The sequence below is a fragment of the Lontra canadensis genome, unplaced genomic scaffold (assembly GCF_010015895.1).
Source record: "Lontra canadensis isolate GAN:19392208 unplaced genomic scaffold, GSC_riverotter_1.0 scaffold37, whole genome shotgun sequence".
In the NCBI taxonomy this organism is placed as follows: domain Eukaryota; kingdom Metazoa; phylum Chordata; class Mammalia; order Carnivora; family Mustelidae; genus Lontra; species Lontra canadensis.
Window position 1 is genome coordinate 18,512,605 of NW_022631031.1, and position 15,971 is coordinate 18,528,575.

General features: G+C 46.3%; 1 protein-coding gene across 1 annotated transcript in view; it reads left to right on the top strand.

Annotated features, from left to right (window-relative positions):
- Positions 1-7,069: 7,069 nt before the first annotated feature.
- SLCO5A1 (solute carrier organic anion transporter family member 5A1) overlaps positions 7,070-15,971 on the top strand; it is a 79,113-nt gene continuing 70,211 nt past the window's right edge. Inside the window, exons 1-2 of the mRNA XM_032869240.1 lie at positions 7,070-7,267; positions 8,946-10,347. Coding sequence (XP_032725131.1) covers positions 9,432-10,347 — 916 coding nt within the window. The 5' untranslated portion in view covers positions 7,070-7,267; positions 8,946-9,431. The remainder of the gene's footprint in view (positions 7,268-8,945; positions 10,348-15,971) is intronic.

The following is a 15,971-nucleotide window of genomic DNA, read 5'->3' on the forward strand; positions in this document are numbered from 1 at the left end:
GGAGAGGAGCAGAGGGAAAGGGATAAGTAGATTCTGTGATGAGTGCTGAGCCTGACAGGGAGCTCAATCCTACTACCCTGAGATCATGACCTGACCAAAATCCAGAGTCACTCACTTAACTGACCGAGCCACACAGGCACCCCAGGATTGGTCTTTAAATTGCAGGAGACTGGGGCACCTGGGTGGCTCAGTGGGTTAAGCCTCTGCCTTCGGCTCAGGTCATGATCTCAGGGTCCTGGGATCGAGCCCCGCATCGGGCTCTCTGCTCGGCGGGGAGCCTGCTCCCCCCCCTCTCTTCCTGCCTCTCTGCCTACTTGTGATCTCTCTCTGTCTGTCAAATAAATAAATAAAATCTTAAAAATAAATAAATAAATTGCAGGAGACTAATACGATCCTGTCCTGGTGGCATATAAGGGAGCTAATTCTGTTAGATTTTTCTTTTTTTTAAATAGGCTCCGTGCTGAGCATGGAGCCCAACGTGGGGCTTAAATTGACAACCCTGAGATCAGCTGAGTTCAAGAGTTGGATGCTTAAATGACTGAACCACAAGGTGCCCCGTTTTGTTAGTTTTTTGATAGCTTGGATTACTTTGCTTATTCTCAGCTTTGCTTTTTTGTTATGTGTGAAAGATATTAATAAAAATACATTTTCTAAGACTAGTAGAAGTTGTTTCTGGGCTTCAGACTTTCTTCCTAGACTTCTCCTCGACTCCCAGACTGTTCTTCTTTAGGGAAGACTGAAGAAAGATGGCCATAGTATGGAGAGAAAAATGAGTATTTTCGCTTACCTATAAATCTCTTACTTCTCTTTAGAGCATGTTCCAGTTTCTTCCCTGGTTGTTAAAATCCATCTTGGGTCCAAAATGAGCTAACTCTTACAATAATTCTTTTCTGCTTGAAAAATCACATTTTCCTGTGGTGTGAAATTTCACAAACAAGCAACTGGAAGAAGGAAGACGGATCGCCATGTTTAGATGTTATATTTCCCCTGTACCCATGTGCATCTGTCAGGTCGTTCCCCACTTTAGGCAAACTAAGACTCTAATAGCTCTAATTTTCTCAAAGGGAAAGCTAGAAGACAATTCATTTAAATCCAATTCCTTGATGTCAGGTTTTGTAGCCCCCAAATGGAACACTAAATCCTTCAAAGTCACTTTCCTGGTGGCCCGAGTGGTACGTTATATTTGTATTGGGTCATTTTGTATTCATTAGTTACAACAGGACAAATGGAGCAATTGTCAGTGTATCACAGACAGCCAAAGACAACGGAGACTTAAAGTCGGCCAAAACCGAGCTCCGCCGCAACACATGCCAAAGCCAATACTGGTAATAATTAAAAATAGTATAGCACTTCAACCTGGACCTTTGGAGGTTTTTTTGGCAGTCAGATAATTATCAGAAATGTCACTCACAGCAACAACAACAAAAAAAGGTAGAGAAGGGAGAAGGCAATTTGAGTGAACTCTACGAAAAGCTCTTCTAAAGAGTCTTCCCATTAAGGAAAGGATGTTTGAGCTCTGAGCAACCAATCATCCCACACATAGCACCTACCTTTTGGTGTTTCTATTAAAAGAATTCTATTGGGGCACCTGGGTGGCTCAGTCAGTTAAGCGTCTGCTTTCGGCTCAGGTCATGATCCTAGTGTCCTGGGATTGAGCCCCATATCCAGTTCTCTGGTCGGTGGGAAGCCTGCTTCTCCCTCTCCCATTCCCCCTGCTTGTATTCCCTGTCTTGTTGTGTCTCTCTCTCTGTCAAATGAATAAATAATTAAAAAAAAATTCTATTATGGGCATTTGTGATTTGGGAATCTCAGGAAGCCAGGTTTGATTTAACCTCTCTTTTGCAAGACTGGCTGTGAGAGAAGAAGACTACTGTCCAGTTATTTTTCAGCCTTAAAACAGAATATAGTGGGGGTGAGGGGGGTGGGCTTTATGGTAAACTCGTTCCTTGATGCTCCCTAGTCAAAGGGGAGGAATGCAGAGAAGGCTGGGAGGAGTCATGAGCTGGGAATGAAACCACAGCTAGTGACGAGACAATTGGGCAGCCCTGTAAAAAACGTGAATCCTAGTCAGTACAGAGACCACGGCTCTTTGGGTAGTTTGTTTTCTGTTTTTACTTAAAAGTGGTGGAATGCAGTGTTTCTGTTTAGACTGCTTCATCCTTTAGTTCACTTAAATATTTCACGATAGAGACATGCTTATCTTAATCAGTGGATGGTGTCCTAAAAATTATGTAAAGCATAATTGCAAGAAAATACAGGTAGGTTGCCAGAAGCACAGGTCTTGGAACGTGGGTGATTAGATTTGGATCTCCACACTTTCTCTGCCGAATGATTTAGGGCAAGTTGATGATCACTTTGAATCTCAGCTCTCTGTTCTATCAACAGAATTGATGCTATATACTGAGGAGTGAAGGTGAAACAATGTATGTAAAATAGGTAGTGAGTCCTACTATGATAAATGAAGGGCATCATTACTGTTTAGTTTTCATACATATTTGAGTAATGATGGGGGGTACCAGTATGGAAGGAATTCCAGTGGTTAAAAGATGAAAAATGAAACAAAGCAAACAGAAACAACCAAATAGTGGATCCTACAGGGTATATGATGTTTTATCAGTCTGGCCATAATTTCCCAGATAGGAATGAATGTTAACAAATTCTAGAGAAGTATGTGGCCCGCATGAAATGAAAGATTCTTGGTCCCCTGCCTTCTGACAGCCAGAGAGGAAAAACTGTGCATAAGATGAATGAAAAGACAATAATGCAGATCTATAGCAAAGGCTGACATTAAGAGCACCAGCCTTGGTCCCGGCCCCTTTGTAAGCATTTTGCCGATGTTCTCTAATTTACGGCTTACAACAACCCTGTGAGACAGATACTGTGATGAACCCCAGCTTGAAAACTGAGGCAGAGAGGCTTGGGAAATTGTCCAAGGCCAGACTTCCCTAAATGGCAGAGCCACAATTAAATTTAGGCAGTGTGGCAACAGAGCCCTCTTTTCCTCTCTTTCATCATGAAGGCATGTGTCATAGTCTAATTGGAAGCATTTTTTTCTTCTTAGTAGCACATAAAATGATGGTGCCTCTTAGAATTAGGGCATCTTCTCATGATGAAACATGGTAAGTGACACCCGTGCATTCACCACAAAGATGAAACAGTGTTCATTTGCCACCGATGACACAGACCTTCTGAAGAGGGGTGGGGGAGGGGGAGAAGGATGCTGCTGTCCAGAGGCTAGCTTGCCTTTTGCTACCCACAGAACTACACCACAGGTAATTTATAACTGTCAGTGTTTCAGGTCTTTCGTTTCTTTTTCTTTGATTTTATTTTATTGTGGTAAGAACACTTTTACAGTGAGACCTACCCTCAAAAAAAAAATTTTTTTTATCCTCAACAAAAATTTAAGTGCACAATACATTTTTATTGACTGCAGGTACAATGTTGTACAACAGATCTCCAGGTCTTTTAGATAAATGTAAAGAAATGAGAACCTGGCTGCCATCCTACCTGCTTTGAAGGGGACCCTCGGTGTGTCATTGCAGTGAGTATGTTGGCTTTTATTATCTTGTGTTAATTATTCTTCTGGGCTCTGGGATAAAGTCACCTCCTTCAGGTCAACCCTGAAATATGGATCTTTCCAATCATCCTGGGGAGAAAAATGTCCATGGATGGGGAATGAAAATCAAGAAGGGAGGAAGGAGAGAGGAATTCAAGTTTTTTCTTGGCATTGCTCTCTGGATCTAGACTTTGAGAAGTTTACTGATAGTTCAAGGTCATCCCTCATATAGGTCCTAAAGAGACTTCTGCTTTATTTATTTATTTTTGTGAGAGAGAAAGAGAAAGAGAGAGTGTTCGTGTGCACAAGTGGGAGAGGCAGAGGTAAAATGCAAGAATCTTAAGCAGACTCCCCATTGAGTGCTGAGGCCAACTCAGGGCTTGATCCCATGGCCAAGAGATCAAAACATGAGCCCGCAACCTGAGTGGGAACCAAGAGTTGGCTCCTTCTGCTTTCCCTGTTCCATTCTCCAGAGTAGCCAGATTTTTAAGCCCATGGAATGCCATAGGTAATTCCAAAGACTAACTTCAATATGTGAAGGTTTGGAAAGGAGAAACTTAGGTGTAAGTTCGACTGATTAATAACTTAGAAGAAGCATTAGCAAACCGGAAATGTGAAGAGAGTTTATCCCCATATACCTAACAAGATAGGCGTCCCCGTTCAGGCAATTGTACTCATTCATATTATGTGAAAGAGCCATGGGTATAGCAGAATCCTATGATCTGAATCCATTTCTTTTATGAATCTGAAGATGAGGGCTGATGGAGACACAACTGGCCTTTTCTGAAGTCATACTTAACTATGGAAGGGAAAGCGAAAGAGATGTCTCTTGCTGAATGTTTTTTTCTTGTTTCCTGTATGGAGAGCTAATTGGACCTTTTAAATTCTGTCTATGAATCATTATCTTTCTGTTAGGGGAAATAAAAAAATATCTATAGGTTCTTAGAGTTGTTTTTAGTTTAACTATGGTAATTGACCAGGAAGAAACACAGCATGTTCCAGGGACATGATTATTTGACTTTCCAGCAGGGAAACCCTCTGCTAACACCAAATGCAACAGACTGAATTTGCTGAAGAACAACGCATGTTTGGGGCTGGGGCCAAAATGAGAGAATGGGCCAAAGAGCTTAGAAGGATGTCATAGGAGGCAGATCGAATCTGTTTGGATCCAGAATAAGCTCAGAGGAGTATTTAGGTTCAAGAAGGAACTCATATTTTTGCCCACCTTCCCAACAGTAGGGGACTAAAATCTGGGCAGGCCTGGCAGCTGGAGTTATCTGGCCTGTTTGTGGAAAATTAACAGTGGGTTTAATGGAGATCTCAGGAGGAGGGGATGGTGGTAGGGGATGAAGAAAGGAATATATTTACCCTGTTTGGTCAGTCTGGAAGCTGCCGGGAGATCAGTGCTATCTCAACATGAATGTCAAACACACCCTAACCATTCTTTGGTGTCAGGTGGCCTATTTTGTTCTCTAAGGATTGACTGTGAATGGTAGTTGTTGGACCAAAGTGGGATAATTAACAGATACAAGGTGTACTGGAAAGTCAAGCTGCTATATGATTATAAGAGAGAATATAGAGTCAGAGTCAAGAGAATGGGCTTTAGGAACACATGGGTTCCATAGACTAGCTGTGTGCCTCCCCAGCGTAATCTCTCTACACTCTACTCATCGTGTCTGTAAAGTGGAGACAGTGCGCTCATTGGATAAGGCCAAGGGTCAGTGAAGTGGCTTTGTCATGACGGCAGTGGCCTGCATAGGTATGGCAGTTGTAGAAGGCAATTCCCTTCCTTCATTAGGTCACCTCTTCCTTGTCTCCAAATTCAACAGAGTCCTCCCATCTGCTACAGCTAATGGTTTCTTTTCAGTTATCCTTTCTTATTTCTCTGCAGCCTTTCCCTCGTCTGATAACTCCTTAAAGTTTTCTGCCGCTATGGTGTCTGACTTCTCTGATCACATACCTCTCTGGCCACTGCTTCTAATCGCTGTCCTTAGCTTTTCCCCCTCTCCTTTTCTTTGTGGTGACCCCTGGTCCTGTCCTTCCTCTGCTTAGTCCGCCTGATTTTCCTTACTCACCTAAAGCCACCTTTCGGCTGCTAATTCTTTTTTTAAAAAAAATATTTTATTTATTTATTTGACACAGAGAGATCATAAGTAGGCAGAGAGGCAGGCAGAGAGAGGGGGAAAGCAGGCTCCCCACTGAGCAGGGAGCCTGATGCGGGGCTCGACCCAAGGACCCTGAGACCATGACCTGAGCTGAAGGCAGAGACTTAACCCACTGAGCCACTCAGGTGCCCCATCGGCTGCTAATTCTTAATTCATATCCCTTGTCCAGACTTCCTGTGTGTCATCTATCAAAATAGTTGGGGGACCCTGGGTGGCTCAGTCAGTTAAGCATCTGCTTTTGGCTCAGGTCATGATCCCAGGGTCTTAGGATCAAGCTCCACAGAGGGTTCTCTGCTCAGCAGGGAGTCTGCTTCTCCCTTTCACTCGCCCTCTGTGTTCTCTCTCTCTCTCAAATAAATAAATAAAAATCTTTTTAAAAAAGGTTTTTGGCGGGGCGCCTGGGTGGCTCAGTGGGTTAAAGCCTCTGCCTTTGGCTCAGGTCATGATCTCAGGGTTCTGGGATCGAGCCCCATATCGGGCTCTCTGCTCAGCAGGGAGCCTGCTTCCCCCCTCCCCTTCTGCCTGCCTTTCTACTTGTGATCTCTCTCTCTCTGTCAAATACATAAATAAAAATCTTAAAAAAAATTTATGGGACATGTATACTTGGCTGTCAAAACCAACGCCCTCTTGAGAGGAGAACCATCTTTCTCCCAAGACCATGCTTCCTAACTCGCCTCGGTCCCCACAGCGGGGCCTCCATTCACCCACGACTGCCAGCACAGTCGGAGAGCAAGTGTGGGAAGCAAGGCAGAATGTCACCGGCCCTTCGGTGCAGACAGCACACAACCTATGAAGCCCTTGCTGACCTTTTCCACTCTGCCACCCTTGCCGTTCAGTCCTCTGCTGCATCCCTGCGACCTCCCTGCGGCTCTTCTACCTACTCACTTGGAGCACCATACCTCGTGCTCTTGCGCTTGGCTTTCCTTCAGCCTTGGAAATGAATATGGAAGAGGCTAGTGGATATTAGGTTCTTCGGTGGCATCCAGTATAGAACTTACTTTGTTGTTTTAGGCTACTTAGCGGGTATTTCTTCCAGGAGACAGAGGTTTCCTCAGTCCAGGGATCCTGTGCTGTTCATCTTTGCTCCCCAGATCCTACTCTGGTCCCTAGACATTGTGGATGCCCACGGCACGGAAAAACGAACAGAAATAATTTCTTTATTCCGAGTGGGCTCTCTGGCTCAGCAGCTGACTTTTTGGGAGACTGTTCCCTCGGAGCCTCAATGCTCAATGCTCCCGCGTCTCCCCCACCGCGCAGGTGAAGGGCACCCTTCGGGCCGGGCTGGGCGGTCGCCCGCGCGCCTGCGCCCTCTGCTGCTCCGCTCCGGGCGCGTCTCTGTGCGCGTGTGTCTGGAGAGGAGAGGCTTGGGTGACAGGCGAGGGGTGGGGGTAAGAGTTCAGCCTGACTCACAGTCTCATTCACGGATTTCGCCGCCGCTGGACCGAAGCTGCCTCCCCAGACGGCTCCCAACTACTCCAGCACCTCCACAGTCCCCACTTCGCTCCGCTCCACTCTCAGCCAGACGTTCTGACCGACAGACTAGCGAGTGAGTAGCGGCGGCTTGTGCGCCTGGGCAGCGCGGCGAGGTGTCCTCCCGCGTGTTGTGCGTGCGTGTGTGTGTGTGTGTGTGTGTGCGTGTGCGTGTGTGTGCGCGCGCGCGCGCAGGGGTGTCCCTGGGATTCCACGCAGGCTCGGAGAGCTCCCTGCCAGGAACCGTGTGTCCCTCCGAGCCGGCGCTGTGGTGTGGGTGCCCGCGCAGGCAGCGGTTCCGTCGCCCGCGGAGCGCCGAGAGAGTTTGCTGGGATTCCCCCGCTCGGCGCGCGGCCGCCGGTGGGGTTCCCCGGGAAGGCGCCTGGGCAAGGAGGCGGCGGGGAAGCCCGGGGTGTGAGCGGCTGGCAGGCCGGGAATCCGGGAGCAGGTCTGGCCCCTCAGAGCCGAGGGAGCCGAGGGAGCCGCCGGAGCGGCCGCCCTGGCCACCCGGGCTCTCCGCCTTTCTCCCTTACCCTTCTTCCTTTCTTCTCAGCATCATCACAAAAGCGCGAAATGAAACCCAGTGCGGCGAAGTCCGGCTCTTGTCTCCCACCTGGTGCACATCACCCCAAGCCGCAGGACGGGAGTGGGAGTCCCCAAGATTAGGGGCGGGGGTTTACTCCGGGGACACACCTCTTTTCGCCTCTTGCTGAATTCGATCTGGATGCAGGATCGCGCGAGGGGTTCTGACACATACTCGCCGGTGTGTGTGTGCGTGCGTGTGTGTGTGCGCGCGCGCGCTCGCGCGCACGCACCCCGGGCCCCCACTCGCGGGGTGCGCTCGATGTAAACAGCACACCTCTTTCGTGAGCCCCCCCCGTGCCAAGACTGCTCGGTGGGCTCCTAGCGAGCTCTGTGACAACGTGCCGGCATCTCTTTGTTTGGTTGTTGCTTCCCCACCCCTCCGCAAAGCAAACTGATTTTCGGTTTCGCGTGATACTGAGCGCTGGGACTTGGTGTGGGCCGCAGCCTCAAATGCCCCTGGTATTTGAAACTGAATAGTTCTTTCGGGCTGGGGGGTTATTTTTAGTGTTGGGAATAAAGAGGCTGGCGCGTTGACCTTTTTGCGGCTGCTTTGGGCTTTGCATACGTGTCTCTAATTGATGAAGCAGACGGATTCGCATACAGTCGCGCACACGTGCTTGCGCACAAGTGTGTATACACATTTCTATACACGTAGCGTTACCCCCTTCTTTTCTTTTTAAAAAATCGGTACTAGGAATGTACTGTGTTTGTAAAAAAACAACACAAAACACCCCAAAACCCGAAAACCCAAAACAAAAAAACTTTCCTTTGTTCTTTTGGGTATTTTCTATTTTGAGTAATGGAGTAGGAGTAGCAAAAGGTTGCAATTAGTTCACTGGAATAAAAGACACTGCTTCTGAGTCAGTGCTGCCAGGTTGATAATTACTAACATATAAAAGCAGATGCTCTGTTTAAGGCAAAAGGGGCGGGGCGGGGGCAGGTCCACGGTAGACAATGAGGGAGGGTCTCTGCCGACCGCCTGCTGCTTATTGTTCGGGCACTAGAGGCTGCAAGCCTGCTGCTGCCTCCTCCTCCCGGGCTTCTCTCCTCGCTCGCCCCTCGGTCCCATCTGGGACTGTCGGAGTCACCCAGCGCTGGCCCCCGGGGCGCCGGGACGCCAGCCCCAGCCGCAGCTGCCCTTCGCTGACCGCCTTCTCTCTGCTTTGCAGGTTGGCATCTTTGCGCCCGAGGGTGTCGCAAGCCGAGGCGGCGAGGACAGGGCGCCTCTGGCCCAGCCTGCAGGGCGGTATGCGGCGCAGGCAACAGCGCTAAGCGCCCCCACTCTGGGCACCGGGCGTACTCGCTCCTGGCCGCGGGCCGAGCCGCGGCCGCGGAGGGCATGCGCCCGGGACGCGCAACGCTCCTGCCGCGAGCTACCGCCCCGAGGTGGACCCCAAGCAGGGCTCATCGCAGGACTGCGCGGACCCCTGCCACCCGGGGCACGCGGCTGCGGAGCCTCGGGGCCGCATCTGCGGTCAGGATGCCCTGGGTGCCTCTCTGCTGGTGAGGATGCCCTGCTGCGCGGCTCTGCATCCCCAGCCCCGGTCCCTGGTGGGCACGACTGAGTGGGCCCGACTTCGGCCCCTCGTGCTGGTGAATGAAAAGCGCCGGAGTCCCTGAGTACGATCAGCGATCGAACCTGAATTTTAAGAGCCATGGACGAAGGCACTGGGCTGCAGCCCCCGGCGGGAGAGCAGCTGGAAGCACAAGCCACAGTAGGAGCTGTCCACGAGAAATGCGACCCAGAGACCTTTAGGTCCAAGAGTTTACCGGTCCTGAACAGCGCCTCCTGCCGGCCAGACCTCAGTCCTGCGAGTGCAGGAGCCAAGCCAGCCATGGGCTGTACAGATTCTTTGGGCCATCAGGTGTTGAAGCAAGGCCCAAGACGGCTGGCCCCCAGTCCCTCTGCTCCTTCCACTTCCGCAGAGATGGCAGGGCTCATGGAATGTAACCACAGGGTGGAAGTCAGCAAAGCTGTGTCGGTGTCCTCCACTTTGGCCACGCTCCAGGGGAGAAGGTGCCTCTATGTGGTCCTCACTGATTCCCGTTGCTTCCTGGTTTGCATGTGCTTTCTGACCTTCATCCAGGCGTTAATGGTGTCTGGGTACCTGAGCAGTGTCATCACCACCATCGAAAGGCGCTACAGTCTGAAGAGTTCCGAGTCGGGGCTGCTGGTCAGCTGCTTTGACATTGGGAGCCTGGTGGTGGTGGTGTTCGTCAGCTACTTTGGCGGCCGGGGTCGGAGGCCCCTGTGGCTGGCCGTGGGTGGACTTTTTATTGCCGTGGGGGCTGCCCTCTTTGCTTTACCTCACTTCATCTCGCCTCCCTACCAGATCCAAGAGTTGAATGCCTCTGCTTCAAACGATGGCCTGTGTCAGAATGGCAACTCCACCGCGCCTTCGGACCCTCCCGCCTGCCTGAAGGACTCAGGAGGAAATAATCATTGGGTCTATGTGGCTTTATTCATTTGTGCACAGATTCTCATTGGGATGGGTTCCACACCTATTTATACCTTGGGACCAACCTACTTAGATGACAATGTCAAGAAAGAAAACGCATCCTTGTACCTAGGTAAGACTTTCCTGTCTTCTCAAATAAGCTTAAACTCAACAGTGAAAAGGAAACACTTCTACATTTCCCAGGAGATTGTAATATATATATGATATATATATTATATGTATATACATATATATGTAAAATAGGTACATATACATAGGATCTCATCATATATATCTCACTATATATAGTATATATAATGTCATATATATTGCATGTATATTTTAAGCATTAAGCTTCAGTTTATTTTATGTTTTTATGTTTTAGCTTCAGTGTGGTATGTTTTAGTTTGGAAGAGAATCAAAATAGTAGAGAGCCCTGTGGGCTAATCATCAGACTACACTACACGCTCTTTTCCCAAGTAATACAAACTTTTAACTATGGGGTCATGCTTCTTTCTCTTGCTGCCTGCCTTTGTAAAAACTCTCCTTTATCAAGTTTATCTTCAAATGGCTGTTCTTCTAGAAAGTTCAGGAAGAAATAGAAGTACCTGGTGTGTGGAGTGAAGTCTTGGATTATTTACTGCTTTCATGCCCTGCTGCTCCTCATTCTTGTCCCCCACAGCAAGTCTAATGGAGTACCTAGACAGCGTAAAAGATGCTTTGCTGCCTCCATAGCTGTATTTCTTACAAATCACCTGCCTCACCATTTAAAAACAACAGCAACAACAACAACAAAAACCCTTGAGTGATGACTAGGTTATCTTTATTCAGAAGCAAGATCACAAGTTGTAAAGTTAATTCAAAGCTATTTCTATTGCTTGTTGAAGGCCCTTAAGTACATGAACTTGGTAGCAAGTGGCTCTTGGATTTGGTGATTTGACTTGCATGAAGCCGCTCCTGTGAGGGGGTGTTTGGGTTAAATAGAGGTGCTGATATGAGGCCAGACAGCTGTTGTGGTAGGTTGGAAAATGTAGTTTCTGGAAATCTGTGTGGTTGTCAGCATCTCCCTGTACTAGCTGCCCCTTCAAAATTGAGCGTTTAAAGGGATGGATTTGAACCCTTGAAAAGGGTAAAGAGCAGTCATGCTAGATGAGATCTTTGTTCTTCTATATTTCTATACTGGAGTCCAGCTAAAAGAAGAGAAAGGATTGTACTTTATAAAAAAAATGGTAAAGAAGCAAATACCAGTTATACTTATCATCTTACTAGCCATGTGCTGATAGGATCTTTGGTGTGAGACTAACGAGGTTTCAAAGGATAGTGAAAATGACACCCCTTTAAGAGGGCTCTGCTCTTTCCTCAGCACAACGCCATTCCCAGAATCCATTGTAGAGGGTGTCTGAACCATGTGTAGTCCCCAGAAACTGGCCCAAATACATTAGGACAAGAGTTTTATAATTTATTTTTATTATTAAATACAAGAGAAAGAAAATTTCATTCAGGGCAGAGAGCACTAGCTTGCTTGTTACTTTTGCCTCCTTGTTTTCTAACATTTATTACAAAAAATTTCAAACATCTAGAAAATTTGAAACAGTCCATGAACACCAATATTTCCACACCTAGACTCAGTAATTGCCCATTTTCTCATATTTACTTTATCAACCTGTGAGTATGTATGTATGTACATAATATTTTGTTTTGGTTGGGGGGCTAAGCCCTTTGAAAGTAATTATAGACATCCCTAGTTTCCAGCATGTATCTTATAAGAACAAGGACTTTCTTTTACATACAAACAGGTACTTTAACTTGCTAAGTTCATAATCATTCCTTAATATCATCAAACATCCAGTCCATATTCAAATTTCTTCAATGGTCCCCTCAATGTCTTTGATAACTATATATTTTTCCAGCCAGGAGGCAACCAAGATTCTCATACATTGCATTTGGTCCCTAAACTTTTTAGTAGTTTTATCATCTAGAAAAGTGCCTTAGCTTTTTTCTTTTCTCATGATATAGACTTTTTGAAGGGACAAGTCTAGTCGATATGTAGAATGTTCTACATTCTAGATTTATCTGATTATTTCCTTGTGGTGTCCCTTACCTTGTCCTCCATCCCCCCTATTTCTTGTGTACTGACAGTTCAGCCTAAAGGTTTGAATAGATTCAGACAAGACATTTTTGGTCAGACTGCTTCAAGGTAATGTGGTGTGTTTTATGTTACATGTATCTGGCCATTCATTAGTGATGTTAAATTTAATCACTTGGGGGGGCACCTGGCTCAGTGGGTTAAGCCTCTGCCTTCGGCTCAGGTCATGATCCCAGGGTCCTGGAATCGAGCCCCGCATCGGGCTCTCTGCTCAGCAGGGAGCCTGCTTCCCCCTCTCTCTCTGACTGCCTCTCTGCCTATTTGTGATCTCTGTCTCTGTCAATAAATAAATAAAATCTTAAAAAAAAAATTTAATCACTTTGGCGGGGGTACCTGGGTGGTCACTTTGGCAGGGGTACCTGGGTGGCTCAGTTGTCAAGCATCTGCCTTCAGCTCAGGTCAGGTCACTATCCCAGGGTCCTGGGATCGAACCCGCATATGGCTTCCTGCTCTGCAGGGAGCCTGTTTCTCCCTCTCCCACTTGCCCTGCTTGTGTTCCCTCTCTCACTGAGCCTCTCTCTGTCAAATAAATAAATAAATAAATAATCTTAAAAAAATTTAATCACTTGGTTGAGTGGGTGATTGCTAGGTCTTCCCATTGTAAACATGCATTTCTCCCTTTGAAAATCCAAAGTGATCTTTAGAATGGTAACTTGACTCTGCAAATATCCTAATTGTTATTCTTATTTTTGCTGATCTTTGCCTCCATTGACTTTGAAAACTTAGATCTCCCACCCCACTCCTTGGAAACCATTCACCCAAATTTGCTTCCTCAAAACCAGAGTAGAGCCATACACAAAGGGAGAACGTCCGCTAGGAAGAGCCTTGAGAATTAATTTTTCTAGTCGGGGTTGCCCACTGAGAAGAAAAACAGCAAGTGCTGGGCACTGTGCTACTTTTGGGAAGACCGAAAGGAGACATCGTCCCAGCGCCTGAAGAGCTTTCAGTGTCATAAAGAAATATTGGCAATTTTAGGGAGGCGTGTGAAGTGAAACGCATGCAAGGGGAAGAAATTTACGCAAAGGGTATTTGTTTTTTCCTTCTTCTATTCCTCTTCCCCTTCCTCCTCCTCTTTTTTTTTCGAAAAAACTTTGATGAATGCCTTAGGACACATTCTTTGGGAAACTCAGGAGAATTCTCCTTCACATTAAATGGAACTCAGTAAAAGCCACAGTGGTTTGAGTACCAGGAATCTTACTTGTACTATTTTATTTAATGTGCTTTCAATGACCTCATGAGTTAGGATTGTTTTCCCTATTTCAAGGATGAGGAAACTGAAGCTCAGAGAGTTTGAGTGACTTGCTTAAGGGCTTCAAACCCATGCATCTCTGACCCTAGAGCCCTGGAGCTTCCCTCCTCGCTGCCTGTCTTTTTGCCAGGAGGCTCTGAGAGACAACCGAAACCCCCGGGGCTGTGCCGTGTTCAGCAGAGCTCTGAGAATGCTGCAGAAGGTTGCAGAACTGGCCTTCAGTTATCAAACACGATCAAAACAATATCCTTCTTAAACCTTTCAAGCGGGTTTTATAGGTAGCCTCTGTATAAATTCAAGTGAGAGACTACTAAGTGATTCTTAGAACATGACAGATGTTAACCTACTATGGTGGGGAATTTCTTCCTAATAAATAACCGGTTTAATATCTTTGTTGTTTTCCACAAAAGTTTTCTATGTTACTTTTTTCACTATCCACTCCTTTCTTAATCTGTCAGTCTTTCTAGCTTCACATTATCACCGTAGAAAAAAGACAAAAGCAGGTACCAGGTTCGTAATGGTGGGCACGACCAAATAATCTGAATTAGCATTAAAACCATTGAAATGGAATGCAAATGTATGTCTTGATCTTTTGAATGTTTGATGTTAACATTCTGGCAGCTTTAGCTGTAAAATGCCCTAACTCCTTCCGCAAAGAGAGAGGTTTAGTGTTGACCTGGAGGGTAGAGAAAGCTTTGTAGCTATTGAGAAGCAAGGTTAGTAACTAGACCATGATTTGTCATTGTACCTCAAGGAGAGAGAGAAAATGTGGTCCTTTGAGGGCAAGAAATTAATGAACCAACAGTGAAATGAGAGAGAATGGCTAAGCAGGTGGGAAAAGGGAAGAAAAGGATGCATTTCTAGAATAGAAAGCCACAACTCCGGTTGAGGGATATTCAGGATAAGTAATAATTGCCCATTTGCTGGCCACGGGCCAAGCAGTGTGGGTGCAGCCCTTCTACCTCCCCAGTGTGTGAGCCCCGACTTCACACCACAGAGAGGGGGTGGGATTGGCACAGTGCTTCAGAAAGAGCATTCCCTGAGAGGCAGAAGATCTGTATTTTAGTCTGGCTCTACCAATGATTGGGGGTGAGCCTTTAGACAAATCCCTTCACGTCTCCCAGCCTCTGTTTCCACATGGAGATTAGTACATTTGTTTCCCTCACTGTAATATTTTGAGGACCAAATGGGATTACATGTGTGCAAGCATTCTGCCAACTGTAAGAGGCAGCACTCTGCTCTGTTCAAGTGGAAATCAGACTTCTCCTACAGAGTGGGCAGAGTGAGGAGGGAGATATTTTACTCTTTCTGCGTATGAAAAGCCCTAGCCAGATCTTTTTATAGTTGGAAAAAGTAAAGAAACAGTGTGTGGGAAATGAAGACATTGTATAGGAAATCACTCCTTAGAAACATTGTACGGGTAAATTGGCTCAGCGTTTCAGCAATGTTATATTTTGACTAATTGAGTTTTCTGAGAACCCAAGATTTCATAGCCGGTGCTTTCTGTGCATCAGCCTTTGATGGCTATCTTTCTTTAGTGTGTGAACGCTTATGCAATGTATATTTGTACCTACTGTAACATAGCAAGAGCTCTTTTGAAGTTTGAGGGGGCTCTATGTTGTCCCAACTTAAACCACTGTGGGTCTTCATTTGCCTACACAGACTGCCAGGGGGTTTGGTGAACGAAGACTGGTCCAAGGACATCCTCAGAAGTAATTTTATTATCTTAAGATAAATAGCTGGTGGCCTCTTTTTTTTTTTTTTTTTTTGACATTTCCTCAGTCTTTTCAAAGTACAGTGAGGTTGAAATCAGTTGAGTTCTATTTCATCAAGATTTCGTAGTATAAACATATATGTGTGCAAATATCTGTCTATCTATCTATCTATCTATCTACCTATAGTGCTCTTTTGGAGATATATTGCTATTTTGGGTATGAAAACCCTTCAACATATCTTGTCTGGCTCTACCAGTGGCCAGGGGTGAGACTTTAGACAAATCCCTTAACGCCTCCCAGCCTCTGTTTCCACATGGACATGAGTACCTATCTCCCTCAACATACCTTTTTTTTGTTGTATAGAAAAATCTCGATCAGTTTTTAGCAGCGTTCTATAGAACAATCTACGTTTGTAAATTATAGAACAAATTACATTTGTATCTATATTTATAGTAATAAAAACAACGAAAGATACATACACATATCTTTCAGTTCAGCATTCCCCAAACTGTGTAACCACATATCAAGGTGGTTTTGACAAGTTAGGGGTTCATTTATCTTCAGCAACCAGCCAGCTTCCTCTCTTCATGCCGGGCTCTTCTTAGCGATGACTCCTGTACCCGAAACACTGCATCCTATTCCTTACA